We start from the raw sequence: 25,859 nt of genomic DNA on the forward strand, positions 1-25,859 counted from the left end.
TTACGTATATTTATGTTAGATGTGTCTAAAAAGTAAAAATATTATTTAAAATATTAAAAAAATTTAGTAAAAATAAAAATATATGATAAATAAAAAAGTAAAATTTTATGAAAAATGTTTTTTAAAAAGTTGAAACAAGCAATATGTTTCACAAAACAACTTAGTTTTTTGTACGGGCAAATTACATATACACCCCTTGAGGTTTGGCTAAATTACAGATACCCCTGAGGTTTCAGAAATTACATCCCGCTCCCTGAGGTTTGTATTTTTATAACAATTTGCCCCCTGAAGTTTATATTTCATAACAAATTACCCTCTAATTTCTTATGCAAATATAGCATTCAGGGGGGAATTCGTAATTTCTCAAACCTCAAGGGGTATCTGTAATTTAGCCAAATCTCGAGGGGTGTATATGTAATTTGCCCTTTTTTGTATCTATGTCAACTTAATGGTTACCAATGCATTTATATATATATATATATATAAACACCGACCTTGAAATCGTCAGTTGAGTGTTGGGGGGAAGGAACATAAGGCTGTGATTGTGGAGGTAGCCATGGTAGCCTTCCTTTTAACTAGTCTGTGCGTTTTCTTCCCTTTGGCTATATTCTGTAAGAGGGGCTAATTTGAGCCCACTAAATTATTTAGGCCCAATAGCCCAAGATTAGTGGGCCCGAATTTATCGCAAGTCCAAGAATCGGTGGGCCCAGATTTATCGCCATCAAACGGATTGAATCGCTGTAAGCCTCGAAAGGGTTCGGGTCCACGAACCTAGAGACTTACTCGGGCCCGGACTCGAAAGGGTATTAAGCAAGCCTAGAGATCCGAGGCACTCGGACTCGAAAGGATTCGGACCCACGAATCTAGAGATCCGAAGTACTTGGCTTCGAACGGATTCAGACGCAATCTAGAAGTCGCTCCGTTAATGAGTCCCAGAACACTTGCGGGCTCGGAGCTTTCCGGGATCTACGCACCAGAACCATGGGCGTAATGGAGTTCGAACAAAGGACCCGATCCCGAGGACGGTGAGTGGAGATAAATTCACTCTTCGGTTAAACTAGCCTATACCCGGGTCGAGGTGGCACGACCTCGGGGGGTCCATGAGACTCGGCAATATTTTGCGGCAGGACGTCCTCTGGGACTACCCCTGACCCTTTGGGATGATTGGGGATCATTGGTTAGGTGTGGCTAAGAAGAAGGGTTCGCCGAGGGAGTGATCTCCTCTTCGGGGTTTTCTCATCCTCGGGGAAGTCACCTCCTCGGAGAGGTCACCTCCTCGGAGAGGTCACCCCCTCGGACAAGGTGGTTAGAGAGAATATCCCCCATGTGCCTTGCACATGGGCTCCATCCTACATCATGAGGTGCCTATAAATAGCACCCACCCATAGCTTTACAAGGGATGGATTTTGGAGATTTTTAACTCTTGGGAAAGAACTAATTTCCCTTCTCCATTATCGACCTTGAGAGTGAAAGTGGGAGATCCATGGGAGAGCCTTGCCATTATTTTATTCTCTAGCCATTTTGCCTTCTTCTTCACCCAATCTCTTATCTCCATCATCTCATTTGTTGTTGTGTTCCTAAGTTGAGATTATTGAAGAATCTAAGCCTCTCATCATATTCTAGAGAATTCGAAGTTGTTCTTCAAGGATCTTCGAAGATCTTCGAATTTTCCAACTCCTTTCTTGAACCCTCTCCTACATATTCATAATAAAGTTCCTGCACAAGGTATGGTGGACTCCGATCCGGGTACAATATATGATGGGTTTGCAGGGAATCAAAGGCCCTTCTTATAGCTTCCTTCATGGAAGCACCAAGCAGATCATGAACATGAGAAAGGAATCCTTCGCCACTGCAATGGACTTATCACATCATATATTCCCAAGAATTATGCCTCACATTGATGCATGGATCCAGCTATATGGTAAAACTTCTGTTAGTATTTTTCGTCGCAGAACTTTCTTTTTTCTTTTTATCTTCGATAAAGAAGTATAGGAGGAGGAGACCAACGCTACTGGACTTAACCATAAGAGTCCCTGCTAGCTTTAGAGCTTCGACAAGTTATAATATCTTTGGTAATACTTATCAATAATCAAGTTCGTTACTTTTATTTTAATTTTGGTTATATTTGGAGCAGGTGAAAATTATCTTCAATGGCGTGGTCCTCAACCTCAATTAGTTGTCACTGAAACTCAGCTGATTAAGGAGATATTGAACAACAAAGATGGAGCCTTTGTTAAAACGAAGCCTAGTAGTTACGGTAAGAAGCTAATTGGAGATGGGATTGTAGTAACTCGAGGTGAAAAATGGTCCAAGTTACGTAAAATCTCCAACTATGCTTTCCATGCGGAGAACTTGAAGGTAATTCTTCTTTTTACATCATCGAATTTTCTGTTCGTGAAGGATGATTAGTTATGAGGTATGCTGTAGATATTGTACCAACAATTTCAGAGAAGGGCTCGTGTGTGTGCAGGAAATGGTCCCAGCAATGACAGCAAGTGTGGAAACCATGCTACAAAGATGGAGACATCGTGAAGGAAAGGCAATTGAAGTATACGAAGAGTTCAAGTTGCTAACATCAGAAATTATTTCACGAACAGCTTTTGGAAGTAGTTACTTGGAAGGGAAGAATATATTTGACATGTTGATTAAGTTGAGCACAATCATATCAAGGAATGAATTCAAGATTCGCTTTCCTGGCATCGGGTACGCTCCTCTTCTTGAATTTCAATCCTCTCTATTTAGTAGGATTAATAAGTTAAGGCTCAAAGCATAAGAAAGCATGAGAGTATCAAGAGTCCTAACTAGTTTACGTGATCTACCATCCTTGGGGTTTCCCTAGTAGCATTTACTTGCACTATAATATATAGGAGTTTTAGGTACCGAACTTTTTTGTTTTGAAAAGTGAAAATCTTGGTAAAAAAAAACTTTAGAAGACAAATTATTGTCATCATGAGAGTCGTCACTAACGCTTCATTTATTTTGGCAGAAAAGATTTTCTACAAAAAAAATTTCAAAAAACATTTTCTATAGAAAACTCTTTCGGAAAATGCTTTCCACATAAAAACTTTTTTTAATGTTTGGTTGCGTTCTTGAAATTAATGTACTAGTTGTTACATTAGTGGTGGTGGTAGTGGCGGCAGTAAGGTGGAGGTAAAAGTGGAGGTGTTGGAGATAGTGGTGGTGGTAGTGATGCAGCGGTGGTGGCGGCAGTGGCAGTAGTAGTGTGGTGGTAGTAATGTGGTAGAGATGGTAGTGGTGGTGGCTATGGGACAGTGGGGGTTGTGGCGGTGACTATACTGATGGTGGTGGAGGTAATGGTAATAGTGGTAATGTGGTGGCAATAATAAAATTTAAGTTTGGAAAACGTTTTTGTCTTTTAAAAGTGAAAAATATTTTATATCCAAATATGATTATTTTTCCATTGATCATAGAAAATATTTTCCGTTGACTTTTGTTTTCTATTGTACCATACAACAAAAAATGCGGAAAATATTTTTCTGGAAAACATTTTTGTCTAAACAAACGAAGCTTAAAAGATCATCCCAAAAAGTTAAAAAAAAACCTTTTGCAACAAAATTTTGAAAATGTCGCTAGTAAGTATACTTTTAGGAACAAAATACTTTAGTGTGAAAATGATTACTTTTTTTTTTTTCTTTCTTTCTTTCTAAAATTTCGGTCACAAAAGAACAATAATTCATCACTAAATGTCTAATTTCATCACTAAAAATATAAAAATGACACTGCCAGCAACTATAATATTTTATTCATAAAAAGTCTGTTTCTAAAACCTTAATTTGTTGTAGGGATGGCATCAAACATGTCTCTTTTACGTGTCAATTAATCAATTCCAAATTTGCTGAAAATTTGTGAAGTCAAATGATGACATTGAGTTGATATCAAAAGTCCTAACTAGTTTACATGGTCTAGGATCTTTGGGGCACCCTTGCTAACAACTACTTGGCATCAGACATGCCAACTAATCAATTTCCAATTTGCAGGAAATTTGTGAAATCAAACGATGATACTGAGTCAGATAGAATAGAACATGTAATTCGAGACTTAATCATAACGATGATACAAAAAAGAGAAGAGAAAGTGGTGCAAGGAAAATCGGACAACTACGGGAGTGACTTTCTTGGATCACTTATAAAGTTTTACCATGATGCTGATGATAACAGTAATATTTCAATTGACACTGTGATAGACGAATGCAAGATATTCTACATTGCTGGACAAGAAACCACTAATGGCTTACTAGCTTGGAGCATTTTTCTCCTAGCAATCCATTCAGATTGGCAAGAGAAAGCAAGGAAGGAGGTGCTTGAATTGTTTGGCCAACAAAACCCAAGTCCAGAAGGCATCGCAAGATTGAAGAGTGTAAGCAATTTCAACTCTCTAATCATCATCCATTAATGTATGCATATTACCATTTCATATCAAATGCAGACGATATCAATACTAAACTTCTAAGAAAACACAAAACACTTCTATCTTAGAGGCACCTGACAAAACTCGTGAAGTCAATTGCTGGACTAGCCTAGAGTGGTTAGTCTTCTACGTAGAAATTGGTCATGCGTTTTACATGTTATCATAGTTAGGTCATTCCTATGCCAAGATGGGGATGTCCCATATTGGATAAAGATGATGTCCATAATGGACTTATAAGATGACGCAAAATGAGTCTATCTTATAGGCTCTTTTTGGGCCTGGATCCTAAAGGGAGAAATTCGTGAGATTGTTGTTGGGTTGGGATATAGAAAAACATTTTTTTAGGTACAGTTGGGTCGTAAATCTGACAATGCGAAATAAGATTAAGTTTCTAATCATTTATTTTTTTCTTGTAGATGAGCATGATCCTAAATGAAACTCTAAGGTTGTATAGTCTAGCAGCCAATATGTGGAGAAAAGTTGAGAGGGAAGTCAGATTGGGAAAGCTTGTTCTTCCAGCCAATATGGATGTCTATATTCCATCTCTAGCACTCCACCATGACCCTAATATATGGGGAAAAGATGCTCACCTTTTCAAGCCAGAGAGATTTGCCGAAGGGGTGGCTAAAGCAACTAATAACAACACAACAGCATTCATTCCATTTGGTTTAGGACCTCGAATGTGTGTGGGTTTGAACTTTGCAGCAGCTGAAACCAAGATAGCGCTCTCAATGATTCTGCAACGCTATACATTCACCCTCTCGCCAACTTATGTTCACTCACCAATGCAAATGCTTACTATTCGCCCAAAGCATGGAATTGAAGTCATATTCCATGCATTGTAAATTTCAGTTGTAGCTTTTCTCTTATCAATGTGAGCAAACTCGTAAACTGTTGACAATAGATGTTCTGTATTTGTGTGTGTTCTGTATCTGGGTGTTGTTCTGTATCTGTGTGTTCTACTCTGTGTTGCTGTCTTGCTGATGCTGTGCTGCTGGTCTGTGTAAATGGTGTGTTCTTGGCGAATGCTATGATCATGGTCTGTGCCAGATTAGTCTGAATGCTTTGCAGTTTTGTGTGGGAGTTTTGGGGTGATTGGTTCTGCTGGTTTTTAGAGTAGAGATCATCAACAAGTGATGATCTAGTTTTGTTGCTGAAATGATGATCTGCTGCTGGTGGGAAATAATCTGATGAAGCAAAATTCTCTGCAGGCTGCTGCTGTTATGTGGATGTTTTTTGTTTATGTTGATGGGGTTGAGCTGCCTTCCACAAGTTCACTCTCTTGCTGCTGTTGAACTGATGGGGTTCTGCTATGCACTGTTGGGGTTTTCCTCTGCCCTTGCACTGCTGGGGTTGTGCTGCCTCTTTGATTTAAATTGTAGTTTTGTTTTGGTCCCTTTTCCTCTGGTTTTGCTGGTTTTATCTTCTTTGTTGGTCTCTCACCAACTAGGAGGTTGGAGCTTTGTTTAGCTCCAACCTCCTCTTTATTGATGTATCTTTTCATACTTTGTATGGTTTTTCATCAATAAAGTCTTTCGTTTTGCTGATCAAAAAAAATATGCTTTCCGTTGAAATAAATTTCAGAATGGACAAAAAGTATCTGATATTGTGGAAGGAGCGATCCTTTTAATCTGTCCATTGCTTGGTTGTTCTCTTAAACGTCTAGTGTTTTCAATAATATATATATATATATATATAACATTTTTATACCATAAAGGAGAACACAATATGCTAAATAGGACAAACCAGTATTGAGGCATGGGTTGGGACACTTGAGACAATAGATTTGTCTTTATTTTTTTACCTCTTGAAAGTTTTGCTTCATCCTCCTCCAAGCTTTATAAAATCATACCAATGAAGTTAACATTAGTCTTTTGGTTCTTATTGACTAGCTGAGTCACCCCTAAATGTTAATCAAGAAAAACGTACGTCTTGGTCACAAAAAAGGAGAAACAATGCAACAATTTTTCCACTCACTTCTAAACACATACAAAGGTCACATGAGAAGTTAAGATTGAATGCTTTTGGTGAATATTGACTATCAATCAATATAGTAAAGCTTGATTTTGGCGGTATATTTGGAGTATTGATCAACATAGTAAAGCTTTTAATGGATAACACTTTCTATGTATAGCTTTGAATTTGCTAGCTTTGTTAGATCACCGATTCTATAAAAAGTTTATGCAAAAAGAGAATACACACAGTATTGTATTTTAATTTATGTAGCACAATCCCTCATATGCAACTCATTATGCATGTAGAAAGAGAAAAAATATTTGATGTTTTGGAGCTATATTTTATACTAATAAAAACATACTCCTTGGGATAAACATTAACGTAAAGTACCAGGCTCCATTAATATGCACCAATCACATTGTTGCAACAAGCAGTTATAGCACTACGTAGCTTTGCTCACAACATGACATCTCCTGGAAAGGCAACTTTTTGAACAAAAAAATTAACTAAACAATGTAACACCTTAAAAACTAACAAATCTTATAAAGTTTTCTTACTTGAGTTGTCAAATGAAACCCATTTTAAAGAATAAATAGGTTACATATCATAGCCATGTCATGACCCCATCCCACTCCCAAATGGGATATTGTGGTAATCGGCCAGTAGTCACAGACTACCGAAGGCCTAACTAAAAAAAACAAGTTAGACTCTTGTAATAATTGGGGCAAGATTTGTTTTAAATTGTGGAAGCCGTTTGCTTATCTAAAACATCCATCAAGGGCAGTGCATGCCTGTATGAAACAAAACGTGCAACATTTTTTATTACATTAATTAATTTTCTTACAAGAAGTATATATTTTCTACGAGGGCATCTTTTCCAAAGCTAAGTACAACTTCATGAGCATAGTAAATACTACTTCTTCTTCACTAACATATACATATAACTTCAAGCGGCAAAACCTTCTATTTCAAGTCTTTTTCACCTACATACACATAAGGGAAATGGGTGAGTTAAAACATGGTGAATAGTACTATAATAAAGTAGTAATATGAATGTATATTGGTATGTGTTTGAATGGTTACATTTAAGCCTTCAAGTGTGATAACCACACCTTGCACATCATTTTGCATTAATTTAATTATAGAAAATTTTAATTTTTTTTTTTTTTTTTGCATTGTATGTGGTGTGATTCGTATGTGATTTATTTGATAGGTGATTTTGATTTGAATCAGGAATTGATAACCCATATGACTCAGAAACCTTTGAGTGATAAGCTTAATTGATTCAGTTTAGTGTGAAGAAACTAATAGGAACTCAATCAAAAATTTAAGTGAGATTAGTATTAATTAAGAATGATTAAATTGTGATTAATAGGTTAATCAAGTTAATTGTTAATCATGATTAAGTAGTGATTAATTAAGCTAATACATGATTAGAGCCTTAAATTAATCCTAATCTAATTCTATTCAATATATAAGTTAAGATGTGAGAAGTTGAGTTCGTTATATGCATTTTGCCGGAGAAAACTTAAGAGAACACTACAAAAAATTAAGGTTTTAGATATCAAAATTTAGGGACAAAATTATTTTTTAGGGACTAAATATTGTTGTTGCGAAAAGTGTAGTTATTATATTTTTAGCAACAAAAATAAAATATTAGTGATGAGTTATTATCCTTTTGGGACCAAATTTTTTATCTAAAGAAAAAAATCATTTTGAGACCAAATTATTTTGTCTCTGAAAGTCTATTTATTGGTGACATTTTTAAAATTTTGTCGCTAAAAGCCTTATTTTCGACTTTTCAGGACAACCTTTGTAATAACCCTGTTCCGCATTATGCTAATTGATCTTTATTATGAATGTGATTATGTGTTTGATATGATTTTGAGTGTCATTTAAATGAATATATGTGGCTTTGAATTTCTATCTATTCATTATAGAAAAATATGTTTGATTCGCTGCTCTAGAATTTAAATTGAAGGCCTTATCGGCCACAGAAGTCAAAATTGACTACGCCATTGTGATTAGCGTAATTTTTAGAGCTTACGGTGAAATTTAATTGAAAAATGATTCGGATCAGATTAAATAGATTAAATTGATGATAAAGTGCTCGTATTAATGAAATGTGATTAAGAGAGCTTTTAGAAAGGGCTAATTTACACTCTCATTCATTTGTTTTTGAGCTCAAATTAGATTTTGCTCTCTAGAGAGAGAGAGAACCAAACTTAGAGAGAGAGAGAGAGAGGGAGCTCAAATTGAAGATTGAACTAAAGGCTTGAGAATTAGAGGTTAAACTCAAAGAATTAGCTAGAATTTGGGTGTTTGAAGCTCCTAGGTGAGTGGATTCTTAAGCTTGAGTTTGTAATTTTGTAAATTCAAGGTTTAATTGTGATCAAGAACATAACTTGAATTGAATTTGTTGAATTTGGAGCTTGTATGTACATGCATGTGTATAATTACCATGAATTTGCATAATCTAACATTTAGCATGTTAATTATGAGAAGTTGAGCATTTAATCATACATGCAAGCATGGTTTTGTTGAGTTTCATGGTTATGAGCATCATTGGTGCTATTTGAAATGGAATTGGGGTCAAAGACTAACATGCATGTTGAATTGGTAGAGATATGAATTTTGGATGAAGTTTGAATGCATGGGTTTGATCATACAAAAGAAATGAGGATTTATTTGAGAATTAGATTGTGATTTTGAACAATTCGGTCCCATACACTTATATTCTCATGTGGTATAATGTATTTGCATGTTTTGAACCAAAATCATGAGTTTTGGACCTTTGGAGGTCGAGTTTGAGCTTTAAGAACAGTTCTGGAAAGCCCAGAATCCGGCATGTCCGCTTGAGCGGAGGAGTCGCCGCTCGAGCGTGAAATGCTAGTTCCCAGCACTTTTGCAGACATGGATGTCCGCTCGAGCGGGGATATTCACGCTCGAGCGAGGAGCCATGTTGTGTGACTTTCAGCTTGAACGTCCGAATTCACGCTCGAGCATAAAAATGAGGCAACCAGTATTTTTGCAGACCCACGGGGTCCGCCTGAGCGGAGGAACCCACGCTCGAGCGGGGATCTCTGTTTCAGAAAATTTGTAAAGGTGTTCTGTGTTTCATTTTCCGTTCTCTTTCACTTCTAAGTGCTCTTGGGCATGCATTGAGCATTATGAATGAATTAAAAGAATAAGAAAGAAGCCTTAGAGGGATGCATGAATTAAGAACGGATTGAATCAATTGTGACCCATATGTGTTGTGTAATGTGTAGGGTCGAGCTCCAGGAAAAATCCACCGGAAGAACATTATGAGTAATATTTTAATAAAGATATATGAAGTATGTTATTTGTCCAATTGCTTGCTTCCATATAAGTCTTATAAGTTTGTTATATTCAATTGGGGACAAATATTTGTTATGCCATATGATTGGGCCAAAGGCAGTTGGATACAATTGACTGGGCCGAAGGCCGTTTGACACACATGAATGATTGGGCCGAAGGCCGTTTGACATGAATGATTGGGCTGAAGGCCGTTTGACATGAATGATTGGGCTGAAGGCCGTTTGACACGAACGATTGGGCCGAAGGCTGTTTGACATGAACTATTGGGCCGAAGGTCGTTGAACATGAACGATTGGGCCAAAGGCCGTCGGATATGAACGATTAGGCCAAAGGCCGTCGGATATGAACGATTGGGCCAAAGGCCGTTAGACATGATGGATGGGCCAAAGGCCGTCGGGTATGAGTTAATTGGGCCCGAGGTCGTTTGATACGTTTAGAACTTTAGTCGATTGATACATTAAATAGAAACATGAATTGGACCCAAGGTTGTCTGATGTAACTGTTTCAAAGATTGTTCATGTATCTTCCTTATTCGATATTATTCATTGGACTTTCACTCACGCTCATTCGTGTGTATGTAGGTGAGCCAAGGGATGTCCAAACCCAGCATCGGTGAAATATGTGAGAAACAGTCAAGGTTTTGAAGAGTCAGCCGCAACGTCTCACGCATGAGACTTGTCTTCGCCTCTTTTGTTCTTCTGATATAGTTTCGTTATATTGGCGAAAACATCGGATTACTATTGTATATAAACTTTGGGTTTGACTGAATTAGACTTAAATGATCCTGTATGTACAGAACCTTGTGTTATTATTCCTTTGATGTGAGTTATTAACATATATATATATATATATATATATATATGGATTGTTATGGTGTGCCATATAAGCACAGCTCTATGGACAAAAGTTTTAAATTTGCTTCTGTTTGGCCCCTTTACTCTGATGAGATATGTCTTGTTTGGTTTGAGGTCGTAGGTAATCCCTTGATTACTGGCCGGTTATGTCCTTAACCCATAGGGCCGGGTTCGGATCATGACAACCTTTTAGCGACTATCCTCATGATGATATAAATTGGTCCCTAAATGTCTTTTGCAACAAAATTTTTACTTTTAGAGACCAAAATATTTGGTCTTTAAAACTCTTATTTGTTGTAGTGCAAGAGTGAGAGAGCTCAATTCTTGTGTTGGAAATTGAGAGCTTGTGAGGTAGAGTTCAAGACTTAGAAGACTAGGGAGAAGAAGAAGTGAAGAGAAGAGAGGAGAGTCAAGAATTCAACAAGTTGAGGTAAATTTTTAGTTCAATTCATGTTAATAATTCACTTCACACTTGAATTCAAGAAGAGATTATGAACAATTGCATGTATTTATGAATGAATGAAAGAAAAAGATGATGAATTTGAGATAGGATCATGAAATATGGAGTTAATTTGGAAATTTGATCATTTAGGGTTTTATTTTTGTTATCTTACACGAATTGAGTTCATTTTCACATGCATGAGAGTTCATAACTTGCAATTTTCAGAAACTTCATGAGTTCATACTTTCAATTCCATGTTTTCAAAACCAAAGAGGAGAATAGTTGAAAAACATAGCATGCATGGAGTTTTGATTTAAGTTTTGGGAAATTGAAGAAGTTTTGAGCAAATGATTTGAAATTCATCATGTCTTTATGATTTCTAGTGTATTTACAAGTTTTTGGACAAGCCACGTAAGACCCCAAGTTTTGAATTTGCATTTTGGAAGCCATTTTTGACAAATTTCAAAAACAAAATTTTCACATACTGCTCGTGCGAACAATCGAAAAAACTAGAATTTATTTTGCAGACTTGAACTTTTGAGAACTTACGTTCAGCACTCAAGTGGTGAAAAGACCACTTGAGCAGATTGCCCTGTTCAACATGTTTTGAAGTATATCTTTTTGTTTAAATTTTATTTCCTTTTTTCTTTTTCTTTTTTTCCAAACATCTTTAGGCCTGAATCAAATCTAATTAAGAGGTAATTAAGTTAGGAACCAACATAAGTTAATCAATTAGAAAAGAAAAGTGAGAATTCGTATCAATGTTTGTATATGTGCGTATGTATGTCAAACTTTCGTAAAGGATTCGTTGTGTTAAATGTATGCGTGGCATCCTTTAGTGAGTCCCAGCCATTGGGGGACGTATATGTGCCATGGCCATTTGATTATCAAAGATCTCTGCTTTGCCAACCTTTGAGGTTGTTCGTTTGTTTTGCCGACCTAATGGTCGTTTGTTTTGCCGATCTAATGTATCATGTTTTGAGAATGGAATTCGTTTATGATAAAGGATATACATTGTAAATAAGATATGTGTTTCTAAGATTATGATTGAACTTCATTCATTTAACTACTTTACTGTGATGACTCCAACATGCATATCATTATTGCATTTATATTATTATGTGAATTTGAATGTTTATGTACTTAATTTTGTTTATACCTATTTGATTATGAAATATCTGTTAAAATACATGACTTGAATCAGAAATTGAAGGCTTAAACGAAATCAAAAACTAAAATTGACAAGTTGAATAGACTAATTTGAATATTTAGAACTTTTTGAGAAGTTTAATGAAAATTTGATTCAGATTAAAATTAATTTGAATTAATCAATTAGAATTGAGTGGGATTATTTAGCCTTAAGCTAACTTAATTAAGTTAAGCTAATATAACCTATATATATGTTAATAGAAGGGAGCTACTCATATTTTGATATACAATTTGCCAGAAAAGAGTAATATATATATATATATATATATAGAGAGAGAGAGAGAGAGAGAGAGTGTGTCACGACCCTATTCTGTCCTTAGTAGAATGGTGCCGTGATGGCCAGTAATCCGAGATTACCAAAGGCCAACTTACAAAGATTCACACCCAATCGGAGAATAAATATATAGGGCCTACATATGCAGAAGCAAATTTAAATCTAAATAGTCCATAAGAGCTGTGCATAGATCAAATGAAATGTCATACATCTTAACATGGTTTACAACTTGGATACAATTAAAATAAAGTACATATTACATCTTGATCAAAAGTCTTCTCAAGCTGACATATACAAAATGAACTACAATGACCAAGCCAAGAAGCGTAATCTTCAAGATGCTACAAAAGTATGAATCCAAAACATCATGTAAAACACATCTAGGCGTCACCGCCTTCTTGCTCGTCACCTCTATATATATAAGGAGAGGGTGAACTTGGATAATCAGTGAATGATATTAGGAATAAAGGTTTACATGACTGATAATCAAGATTTTTATCAAAACAATACATATCGTAACTTGTACAAAATTGATAGATGAACCAAGTTCATCTATCAAATCTTTCAAAGCTTCAATGGATGCTTACTAGCATCAATATAATACAAGGGATGACATTCCATACAAACAAACCCACGCGGAAAACCGTCAGTGTCAAAACAAGAGTGCAGTCGCATTATAGTCCCCTGACACTAAGAACTTTCAAAACAAGGGTGCAGTTGCATTATAGTCCCCTGGCACTAAGGGCTTCCCAGAATGTCATCAAAACAATATAATACTAGATACAAAACTAGGGACAATCATTCATGCTTGATCAAATACTTTTCCAAAACGAATCACGGCTTTATCAAAACTTTATAACATAACTTTATTAAAAATACCACTCACATAGTTCTTTCGAGTGAGGGGATCACAAGCAAGGATCCAAGGCTTACAAGCACATAATAAATTCCATTGAATGCATTTCAAGAAGACAAGGAGAAATGCTCAAAGATGGGTATGAAATGCATTCTTAAAACAAGCTTTACATGACAAGAAAGGATCTCGGCATTTCTTTCAAAACTAGGTCAAGTCAAAGCAAAACATGTTAGAAGTTAAAACACTGTTTTTCATCTCGGGGAAAACATGCTGGATACCAACCAGGTCTTGGCCGAGGTCCCACACCCCTTGGCCAAGGCATAGTCCCAACGGCCACATTCGAGGAAATGAAGTCGGGAAAACATGGGTTTCCCTTTGAAGAACATAAAGGACAAGAACATGAAGAACATGAAATGCTAAAATCATAACTTCTTTATTCAAAATATGAGATTTCATGAGATGAGTTCGAAAACATGGACCTAGGTACCCATACTTGAAGATCTTACGAAAACAAACACAAAAACATGGATCTTGATACAAACTTTCGGATCAAAACATGGTTTTCTTTCAAGAACACAAGAACACCATGTTCTCTTTCTAAAACTAAATTTCAAAGCAATGCATGGCTCATGAATCATGCTAGATCATGCAATGTAGTTAGATGAACATAAGGAACAACAAGAGCAAAACAAGAATCTAACCTCAAAACACGAATCCAACAGTTCAAACTCTAAGGATCAAGCTTGGAAATCTATTCTCACTCTAAGAACTATTCTTATTCTTTTCCTAGAGCTTCTCTCTCTACCATGCGAAAGATATGACAAAATAATATGTTCTCTCTACTGCCAGCTGACTTAACCCTCTGCTGGGACACGTGGCACCACCGGATTAGGTTTTCTCAAAAAGGTGATTGAAAGAGAAGACATGAGTATGACAAAGGGTGTTCAACAAGTAAGGTGACATGAGCACTCCGGCAGGTAAGGACCTTGGATTAGGATAAGATTTGGCAAGTAAGGTCTCAATGATCTTGGCTAGGAAGGTTAACACTTGGCCTAGCTGTGCCAGACCTCGGCCTAGATGTGCCACACCTCGGTCAAGGTCATACCAATCCAGGAACAAGATCACCAGGTGCAGGGATCAAAGATTTAGGATGTCTAGATGATAACATCTCGGCCTAGATGATACACATCTCGGCCTAGGTGATGCACACCTTGGCCTAGATGACGACATCTCAGCTAATATGCCAGGGTGAAGGTGGAGGTCAGCCAAGGTAGTTCCAAGATGGTCCTAGGTGTAAAAGGTCCAAAGGCGTGACCTAGGCTTAAGATGACCTCGGCTACACGCGCCAAGCAAGGGACAAGACGTACAAACAATACTCAAGTCAAAACACATAGGTACAAAACAAGATGGAACCCTTACTTTAGGCAAAACAAGTCAAAACCACAAGTGCAAGCTTAACAAAACAAAACATGCAGATGCACATGAACATGACTAAGACGAGGATGAGGGTCACTACAGTCTACCCTCCTTAAAGAAGTTTGGTCCCCAAACTTAAGTTACCTTGCCTCGAAAACAACTCCGGATGTTGGATTTTCATTTCTTCCTCCATTTCCCATGTAGCATCCTTGCCATAATGCTCTTTTCATTCAACTTTCATCATCAGTATTGACTTGTTCCTCAATTGCTTCACTTGCCTATCAAGAATCCGTATCGACTTTTCCTCGTAACCCAAATCTTCATTAATCACAATCCCGAAGTAATCAATCATATGCAATGGATCCCGAATATACTTCCTCAACATCGAAATGTGAAACACGTTGTGGACTTGACTTACTTCTTGCGGCAAAGCAAGTCTGTAAGCAACTGGGTTAACTCTTTCAAGGATTTCAAACGGTCCAATATAACGAGGTGCTAGTTTACCTTTCTTCCCAAATCTTGAAACTCTCTTCATCGGCGAAATCTTCAGGAATACATGACCCCCAACTTCAAATTCTAACTCTCTTCTCCTCTGGTCGGCGTAACTATTATGTCGACTCTAAGCAGTCCTAATTCTTTGTCGGATAAGTTTAATCTTCTCAGTTGTCACTTGAATCAGTTCGGGACCGATTAAAGCTTTGTCTCCTACTTCGGTCCAACATATCGGCGATCTGCACTTCCTTCCATACAAAGCTTCATATGGCGCCATGCCAATGCTAGCTTGATAACTGTTGTTGTAGGCGAATTCCACCAATGGAAAATGCACTTCCCAACTTCCCTTGAAGTCCAATACACATAGTCTGAGCATATCTTCAAGCGTCTGAATTGTTCTCTCTGTTTGCCCATCGGTCTGGGGATGAAAAGCTGTGCTAAACCTCAACTCGGTTCCCAAGGCTCCTTGTAGACTCTGCCAAAATCTAGAAACAAACTTCAGATCTTGGTCTGATACAATAGACATCGGCACTCCATGAAGTCTTACGATCTCATTCATATACAACAAAGTGAGTTGATCGGCATTAAAGGTAGTCTTAACAGGCAAGAAGTGTGCTGACTTAGTTAACCTATCAACTACAACCCAAATTGAATCCATACTCCTCTATGTCCTCGGCAAACCAACCACAAAATCCATGGAGATGTGTTCCCATTTCCACTCGGGAATTGACAAAGGTTGAAGAAGTCCTGCTGGCCTCTGATGCTCTGCTTTCTCTTGTTGACAATATAGGCACTGGGATACGAACTCGGCTATTTCTCTCTTCATATTTGGCCACCAAAAAGTCTGCTTCACATCTTGATACATCTTGGTGTTTCCTGGATGTACTGTAAATCTGGAACCATGGGATTCCTGCAAAATTCTCCTTTTTAACTCTGGGACGTCGTCCACACACAACCTTCCTTCAAACTTAAGTATCGGCTTCTCAATGGTGTACCCTGACCTTGGCTTAGTGACAAACTCATCAATCACTTTCTTGAAGAATTCATCCTCCATCTGACTGGTCTTCACTTCCTCAATAATAGTCGGCTCCACTGAAATCATTGCCAAACATGCCGAACTCCCAACTAACTTCCTGCTCAAAGCGTCAGCTACCGAATTTGCTTTACCAGGATGATACTGGATCTACATGTCGTAGTCTTTCAATAACTCAAGCCATCTTCTCTGCCTCATATTTAATTCCTTCTGGGTGAACAAGTACTTCAAACTCTTGTGATCTGTGAAAACATGGCAAGAAACTCCATACAAGTAATGGCGCCAAATTTTCAAGGCGAATACTACGGCTGCTAGTTCCAAATCATGGGTAGGATAATTCTTTTCATGAGGTTTCAACTGGCGAGATGCATATGCTATAACCTTACCCCCTTGCATTAATACACAACCTAAACCCTTATGTGAAGCATCACTATAGATCTGAAATTCTTCATTTCCTGATGGTAGTACAAGAACTGGTGTTGTGACTAACCTCGTCTTTAGCTCCCGGAAAGCTGATTCCCTATCCTCGGTCCATTCATATGCTACTCCCATTCGGAGTTAGTTGTGTTAATGGCACTGCAATCCTTGAGAAGTCCTTCACAAACTTTTTGTAATAACCTGCTAAACCTAGAAAACTACGAACCTCGGATACATTAGTCGGCCTCAGCCAATTCACAACGGCTTCAACTTTGCTAGGATCAACCGAAATACCTTCTTTATTGATCACATGCCCAAAAATGAAATGCTAGAAAGCCAAAACTCACACTTGCTAAACTTGGCATACAACTTTCTGTCCCTCAAAATCTGTAAGGCAAGTCTCAGATGCTTCTCGTGGTCAACTTCACTCTTGGAATAGATCAATATATCGTCAATGAAGACAACCACAAATTCGTCTAGGTAAGGCTTAAAGGCTCTATTCATCAAGTCCATGAATGTTGCAGGAGCATTAGTCACTCCAAAAGGCATTACCAAAAATTTGTAATGGCCATACCTCATTCGAAAAGCAGTCTTCTCAACATCTTTGGCTTTAACCTTGAGCTGATGGTAGCCTGACCTGAGATCAATTTTAGAAAAGACCTGTGCTCCTTGTAGTTGATCAAGCAAATCGTCGATCCTCGGCAACGGGTACTTATTCTTAATGGTTATTTTATTCAGTTCTCTGTAATCAATGCAAAGACGAAGTGTACCATCCTTTTTCTTAACAAATAGAACTGGTGCTCCCCAAGGTGAAGTGCTCAGCCTGATGAAGCCCTTATCTAATAGCTCTTGTAATTGCAGCTTCTACTCTTTAAGCTCGGCTGGGGCCATTCTATAGGGTGTTTTGGAGACAGGCTGGGTTCTCGACATAACGCCAACAGTAAAGTCTACTTCTCTATCAACTAAGTGGCCAGGCAAATCATTTGGAAAGACGTCGGGGAATTCATTAACAATTGGGATATCGGCCATTTCGACGTTTCCATTCGGATTACTTAGTACACTACACAGATAACCTCGACAACCATTTTGGATTAACTTATAAGCTTTCATGGATGAGATCAAGTAAGGCGGGGGTACTACTCCCTTACCCCGAAATGTAACCTCAGCTTGGTTTGGGGGTCTCAATATGACACTTTTGGAAACACAATTAATGGATGCATGATTTTCTACTAACCAATCCATTCCCATTAGCCTAGAATTACTATGTTATGCGCACAGCAAACAAGTAAAGACCAAATCGCCCAAATCGGAACAAAACATTGCATGTTTGTTTTGAAAATGGTTTGCTACTCGCAAGTAGGCTAAAATGCAGGTTTTGCCACCTTCAAGTGGGCTTTTAGAAAAGATGGTTTTGCCACTATCTAGTGGGCTTAAAATTCACAGTTTTTAATGCGTTTTCCCAATTTAAGCGATTCGACCTCCATCCACAGGCATTCAAGCAGTTATATCACATAAGCAACTAGCCTCATGGTAATCATGCTGTTATGGAAACACTCACACGCATGCGGTATGCTAAAGCATAATTGCTTACCGAGTACTCCGAGCCAAAACAAAACAAAACTAGTTAATAATCATATGCATGATCCTAGTTCATGTTAAGATGGCTAATGCAACACATGCAAAATGCAACTAAGATAGGCTCGGCTAATCTACAATGACATGTGAAATGCTACAACTAACACGTATTCAATTTGGAATTGAAATACAAATGCAGTTAGAATGATGTGCCGAGCCCGGTGCATGCAAGGCAAATGTATGAATGCACGCATGCTAAGCATAGGGTATGCTAATTTAAATATGCCCTAGTCTACCATCATAAGCGGGTAAATAAAAGGGAAGAAAGACGTGGGGTTGGAAGACATACGCACACTCGCGCACACTTATTACACAATTGCCCTCGCTCGGAGGGTCCGAATAAATATTACAGTCCGAATAAATAATACTAAATTACTTATTACAAAATTTCTAATCTAATTAACAAATTAAATGCAAAGAGAAGATGGCCGCAGCCCCCGCCTCGGGATGCGTGAATGATGCATGCTCGGATTTATCTTCCTCCGAAAGCTCGTACCATACCACTGTTGCCTCTGTTTACACTGCCCTGCTTCTCTAAAAACTGCCAAAATCCTAGGACAGGTTCCCTGAACCCTGTAGGACACCATCGGCTGAAGGGAATACCCACCGGCCACGGGACTTATCCATCGGCTGGGGTTTCATATTATCGGCCACCAATCCATGGCCGGTCGGCACTCTACAGTGCCAGTCGGCAAAAACTCCCTGCAGAAACTACTTTTTAACAGCAACAAGGACAGACAGTGTATGGCATGGAATTTCAAGCAAATGTATGCGCGGGCACACTCCCTATCATGCAAGGGACTCAAGGGAGCATGACCCTCGACCCTCGGGCCATCAATTATGCGTGATGGCCTACGAGGCCAAGTTTTGCAACTTCGATATCAAATGAAATGCAAGTACAAAACACATCAAAGGGCCCCAACCCCTATCATGATTTATCAAGAGGCAAGGGATGCATGCTCAATGAAATGTAACCTAGGCATGGAGGCTAAGTATGCAACATGAACATGCAAATGAGCAATGTATACTAGGCGCGCAACCTAAACATGTAAGCAAACATGGCATGCAACAACATGCGATGATGGACTTAAACTAACATGGATAGCTTGCAAGCATGCCAAAATCAGTGGCCATTAGATGAAAATGAGACACTCGAAATGCGTGCACGCATGCACGCAAATCGAGGACCGAACCTAAGGCATCAAATGCCACTCTACCAAAGCATGGCAAGGCATGGAATATGGTATGTAAACATGCAAATTTCAGCACTGAAATATGATACAAAATAGTCCCGAATCATGGAAATATGGCACCCGATGCATGAGATGAGCCCCGAAACTCAAAACTAGGCACATATGATGGCTTACAGCTATACAAAGCGTGCATTATTTGATCATGAAGCATGAAGACAGAGTCAAGGAAGTCCCAAAACATGCATATTTCCAGTTCAAAGCATGGCCAAAAGATGTTAGCAAGATGGACTAAAATAGCATGCAACTTTGACAAGCAAACATGGGTTGTATGGCAAGTATATGATGCACATGAAATCTCACCAAACCATCAAAAATCAGTGAATAAAACATGTTAAAATAGGCCTAAATAACCACTGATATGCAACCATGGCATGCAAAAATGATGAGTTACTTTAGAGGGCCATGCAAGGAGTTATTAAGCACATGCAAGATAGACATTTAGCAAGACCAAACCAACTCTGAAAATGAGTTCTGAGGGTCCAAAAACCCACTGAAAAATGCCTGAACCGAGCTCAAGATGTGTGCAAACATAGGCCCCTTTGTAAGGCCAAAAATGCAAGTAATGAAGACAATAAGGAGAGGGGATGGCCCTCTCTTTCTTAGGACCTTAAGACACCCTCCTCACCACTAAAATCCATTAAAATTTCAGTGGTGAGGAGGCCTAAACAAGGTGGTCCCGGAGCTCACAAAAAATGCATAATAATGAGGCCAAACAAGGCCTAAGAGGGGGTAGACAATCCCAAACACAAAAGTGTTCTTAAACAAACTTGAAAAGGAGCTAAAAACAAGACTTTATTCAGTTATACACTAAGCTCAAAACAGAAAGAAAGATAGGCTAAAAGTGTGTGCAAAAATGGGGAACAAAGAGGGAAAAGTGTGTTACCGTTGTAGCCAAAAGGTGACAGCAGCTCTTTGGTCCAGAAAATGAGCTCTTAGCCTCTGAAAATCAGCCTCAAGGTGTTTGAATTGATGGTGGAGGTAGTAGGCTTGGAGGTGTAGTGTAAAGGGCCAAGAACCTCACACTTTAGAGCCCTCTAACACACCCAAATGAGGAGAGAGAGAGAGAGAGGGAGATATAGAGAGAGAGGGGGATATATATCAAATATATATGTATAGGTCTGGTTTTTTTGTTCAACCCATCAACCTTTAACAATGGAGGAGGAGAGGCCCTTAAATAGGCAATGGAAATGGCTCTAAGCTTCTCAAGGAAGCTAAGTGAAAGGGGCAAAGGAGTCAAGGCTTCTTGAGGAAGCTAGGACAGCTGGTAAGCTTCTTTAGGAAGCCAAGATAAGGGGTCAAGGCTTCCTCAAGAAGCCTTGAGCAAAGGGTGCAAAAAAAAGGGGTCAAGGGCTCAAAACAACCACCTATGTGTATGGGGGGACGGGTTTGTGCATCCCAGCTGGCACAACTGGCATGCACCATGCTTGAGGGATGCAAAAGGGTCATATCGGCCATGAAAGGAGGTCATCGGCCAAATAAATGGCCGGTCGGCACAAAAAATGGCCGGCCTGCTATTTGTTCTGGCCGGTCGGCTAAATGGATGGCCGATAGGTGGCTGCCAAGGTCAAAAAGTGGCCGTTGGTGTCCAGATTGAAGCCCCGGAAGTTAGCGTTCCAATGGCGCAATTCCTCCTATGGAAAAAGTTATGCCCATTTTGGTGAAGCCGCGCAGATTCGATCCAACCGGGATGATACCCAACTTCAACCAATCATATCTCCCGCGCCCGGACTTGGCTCTAGGAGATTCTTGAGTGCAAAATGAAGCCCCGGAAGTAAGATTTCCAACGGTGGTGGCCTCATAGCTAAAATCCTAGTATTCAAATGAATAAGCCCGATTCAGCGAGGGCTGCTCAACTCTCTCTTCCCCGGATTCATGCCGAATTTCTCCCAAACTAGTTTTCTCCTCTCCTTTCCTCTTTTCTGCAACTCCAAACCCCTAAACAAAGTGTTTTGAAAGATTTTTCAAAGATTTCATCTCTCTTTCATTCATCTTCAACTTGTCCTTGCTCGGTTTACCGAAAAGCGCAACATTTACCGAAATGTGAGCGTCGGAACATCGTAGGAATTTTATTTTCAAAACATTTTGAAAAAGAGGATTTTAAGATCTAAAATCTTTTGATCAAGATTGTTGTGGTCCAAAAGGGGTATGAAGTTGGGATTTGACTCTCTCATTGCTGACAAATTTGAACCTTTGCCCTGCACACCTTTCTCCACCAAGTAAACCATCAGTAACGCCCAAGTCTTAAGGGCGGTCAAAAATGGGGTGTCTACAGTTGCCCCTCTTTGACAGAACTCAGAAGTCAAGAAGTGACGTGAGTGAATGTGAAAGCCCAGAGACGACCCATTTTTGACAAGGCCGAAGACTTGGACAAACAAACAAAATACCGATAAATAAATGGTTGTGCCCGCAGGCTGCCTACGCATCCCTTTGCAAGGAATCAAACCAGCGTAGTTCAGGGGCAGGATGCAAATGATATGAAAGAAGACTTTGACAATTGGACTTATACGCTACGCGAAGCCAGTTTGTATTCAAAACAATGCAATGTACTAACAAGTACAGGTGAGGTGCGCAAGATAGCGCGATAGAATGCATGCAAAATGCAACTAAGGTGCACAAAACAGTGCGACGCAATGCACTGACAAATGCTACAAGCATTTTCTATGCAAGATAAGAGAGAGCATGTAATGAAATGCACAAGATAGTGCGATGCGCAAGAGAGCGCGAGTGTAAACCGCACAAAATAGTGCGATGCGCAAGAGAGTGCCAGTGATAAACTGCACAAAACAGTGCGACGCGCGAGGAAGCGCGAGTGATAAACTGCACAAAACAGTGCGATGCGCAAGGAAGCGAGAGTGATTTGAAATGCACAAGACAGTGCGATACGCTAAACAGCGCGAGTGATTAAACTGCACAAAATAGTGCGATGCGCAAGAAAGCGCGAGTGATTAAACTGTACAAAATAGTGCGATGCGCAAAAAAAAGCGCAAGTGATTTGAAATGCACAAGACAGTGCGATACGCTAAACAGCGCGAGTGATTAAACTGCACAAAATAGTGCGATGCGCAAGAAAGTGCGAGTGATTTGAAATGCACAAGACAGTGCGATACGCTAAATAGCGCGAGTGATTTGAAATGCACTAAACAGTGCGATACACTAAACAGCGCGATTGATTTTGAAATGCACTAAACAGTGCGATACACTAAACAGCGCGATTGATATGCAATGCACAAAATAGTGCGATACGCTAAACAGCGCGATTGATTTTGAAATGCACTAAACAGTGCGATACGCTAAACAGCGCGATTAATATGCAATGCAGAAAATAGTGCGATACGCTAAACAGCGCGATTGATTTTGAAATGCACTAAACAGTGCGATATGCTAAACAGCGCGATTGATATGCAATGCACAAAATAGTGCGAGTGAGATACAACCACAAGATGCATAAGACAGTGCTAGTGAGATATAAAGTGTAAGTGCACAAGATAGTGCGAGTGAATGCATGTTCTATGAAAATGATGTGCATTTTCTATGTAAGAAACAGGAGCATATTCTATGCAATATTGAAAGCATATTCTATGCAGAATCGAAAGCAAGCATATTCTATGCAGAATCGAAAGCAAGCATATTCTATGCATGAATCAAAAGCAATGCGTGGCACGCATGTAACAGAAGTGTATATAAAAGTGCACATTCTATGCAATGGAAGGGCATCAAACATATACTCTGGTACCTCCGATTTACCTTTCAGAGGACTTGGCAATACGCTCAACTCAAAAGGGGACACCCTGTTTATATTGGCGAGAGATAACATCTGCATGTGAAACCCTTGGGTGCTACTTGGACTGCCATTCTAACTTGAAGCAGGCTTACACTTGGGGTCGAGATACACTCATACTCCAGAGAAATGGCGAGGCCTGAGAAGGTGCACCTGGAGTGCAGTCTCGAAATTTGCCGAAGTTGAAATAGACTAAGATGCTCCAAATTTTCCCTCTTTTCTTTTGCTTTGCAGTCCGGAACCTATATAGCTTCAGATAGGTCCTTGTTCTACTGTTCTCACATGACCTGGGTTGAACCTTGTGGTTTATGAAAGAAAGAATCTTGTTTTGCATAAATGTGCAGAATGGCACAGCACTCTAAGCACAAAACGATTTTCTTTGAAAATGAGAAAAGGGTTCTCAACCGGGTATTGAGCCTACAACTGAACACAGCATACTATGACTCAACAAAAGGTACACGACCTAAACACATCGAGTAACGCTCAAAAAAAAGACTCAAAACAAAAGTTGAGGTAAACAAAACAAAAGACACGACACACAGACGTGTTACAAAGACAAGAGACCTTCTCAGTTCGCGAGGAGCCAGTTTCTCCGGGTAGTGTTTCCCACCCTTTTCTCATTTGTGATTCTCACATCACTCTGCCACTCAATCTCTGTTTTTCTAAAAAAAGGCCATTTTCTCACTTTTTCTCTCAGCTCACATCTCTCTATTCTTCAATCTCTCATTTTTTTCATCCCTCCCCTGGGTGGTTGATGGATAAGCTGGAAATTGTGGGCTCTTGCCCCTAGCATTCCGCTAGATTCTTCTTCTTCTGCACGCGGCTAGTGAGTTTCTCCCACAGAGGGGCTGTGCTACAACTGGGTGTGTAGCAAATCTGCCGCTGACATCGGTTGACGATGCTCTGCTGGGGAGTTTGGACGTGATCAGATCTGTCCAGATGAGGGAGTGGAATATCTTGATCCATTCCAGTTCGTGCTTCGCACTTGGCTTGATACCTCGTTGCTCGGAGGGTGAGAGAGCTTTCAGCCCTTTTGCTGTTAACTTCAGTTGTACCCTTTTCTGACAGGTAGAGTGCCCTTCTTGGCAAGTATTGTGGCAATGGGGGAAAAGACAGAACACCTGACTCAACTGTGCCCCTAGTTCATCATTTTGACCATTTTTTGTTTTTGGCTTTCTACTAAGACAATTTTGACCAAAATGAGAGTTCGATTAACATGCTTGTTCAATTTTCTGATTTAAAATCATGCAAGTCAGGTTATGAGTACTGAAAATTTTCCTTTTTTGGGTCCAAGAAATGGTCCAGTTTTGGAAAAATGGAATAATTTTTGAGAGAAAATTAGTCAACCTCATTAAGAATTTCTCAAAAACTATTTTTGCAAACAGCCACTGCTCAACGAGCACAGAACCCGCTCTTGAGATGCACAACTTCAGATCCGAAGGAAAATTGCCCCGTGCTTGAAGAGAACTTCCTGGCAACAGAAAGTTGCCCCTTGTTTGAACGGCACCGCAGCGTATTGAATGGCAACGGAAAGTTGCCCCTTGTTTGGATAGCACCGTGGCGCATTGTAGTCAGTCCTCAAAGTGACGAACACAACCAAATTTTCGGATTTAGAGAAAGCAAAGATGATCAAAACCATTACATGGACACAGTGTTTTATGGCTGGACTTCAGGATGAAGTTGCCTACGTATCCCAAAGATGGGAATCAAGCCTCACGTAGTTCGGGGTTAAGGTACACTCAGGTATTAACCTCTCCTTTTGCGCTCTAACTTTTGCCAAGGCGCCCGTTACGGGTTTTCGACCTTGCGAGCTTTGTTCTTCTTTCCTTTTTCAATCCTTTTCTTTTCTTTTTTTCTCTTTTTTCTTATTTTTCTCTCTTCATTTCTTTTGCATTTTTTTGTATTTTCTCTTGCTCTAACTTTTGCCTGGGTCGCCCTTCCAGGTTTTCGGCCCAGCGAGCCTCTCAAAGGGTAAAAATGTAACAAGTCCATGCCAAATGGTTTTGAGATCCTGAAGTCATCTGAGTCTAGGAAAATGACTGCTGTATTGATTCGCTGAAGGACCCATCTTCGGCTCTTCGAGTACATCAGACATTTTTGCCCCTAGTTAGAGAGGTGCTTCTGTTCTAGCTTTACAAGCTTCTTCTGATGAGATCTGATCTTTTTTATCTGACTTTGGTGCCTCTTGCCCGAGGGCTGCTTCCAATCTGGCCACACAGGTCTCCCTTGATGGTCGATCGTCGAACACTTCGAATTATGGTTCAAGGATTTAAAGCAAGGGCTTAAGTCTTGAGGCTGAGAGCGATCCTAAGCTGCACAATCTCAAGAGCGATTGCACACAGGCCTTCACAAGATCGCGCAAAACATTTTGTTTTTGAAAGTTTTTAAAGAAGCGACAAATCGCTCGCGCTGAAGATAGTGTGGAACCAGTCTGGATCAAGCCAAGGTCCTACTCAGTACTCACGCCGACAAGCATG

At 39.4% G+C, this 25,859-nt stretch overlaps 1 protein-coding gene across 2 annotated transcripts in view; it reads left to right on the forward strand.

Moving 5' to 3' along the window:
- The first annotated feature begins 1,703 nt into the window (after nucleotides 1–1,703).
- LOC114265849 (cytochrome P450 CYP749A22) overlaps nucleotides 1,704–25,859 on the forward strand; it is a 52,578-nt gene continuing 28,422 nt past the window's right edge. Inside the window, exons 1-5 of one of the 2 annotated variants that reach the window (XM_082894175.1) lie at nucleotides 1,704–1,921; nucleotides 2,135–2,358; nucleotides 2,471–2,703; nucleotides 3,999–4,377; nucleotides 4,845–5,331. In XM_082894175.1, the coding sequence (XP_082750301.1) occupies nucleotides 1,756–1,921; nucleotides 2,135–2,358; nucleotides 2,471–2,703; nucleotides 3,999–4,377; nucleotides 4,845–5,273 (1,431 nt within the window). In that variant the 5' untranslated portion in view covers nucleotides 1,704–1,755 and the 3' untranslated portion in view covers nucleotides 5,274–5,331. Of the gene's footprint in view, nucleotides 1,922–2,134; nucleotides 2,359–2,470; nucleotides 2,704–3,998; nucleotides 4,378–4,844; nucleotides 5,332–25,859 lie in introns of those variants that run through there. The other variant, XM_082894176.1, reaches the window with a different exon arrangement.

The sequence above is a fragment of the Camellia sinensis genome, chromosome 11 (genome assembly GCF_055761805.1).
Source record: "Camellia sinensis isolate YWXY chromosome 11, ASM5576180v1, whole genome shotgun sequence".
NCBI lineage: Eukaryota > Viridiplantae > Streptophyta > Magnoliopsida > Ericales > Theaceae > Camellia > Camellia sinensis.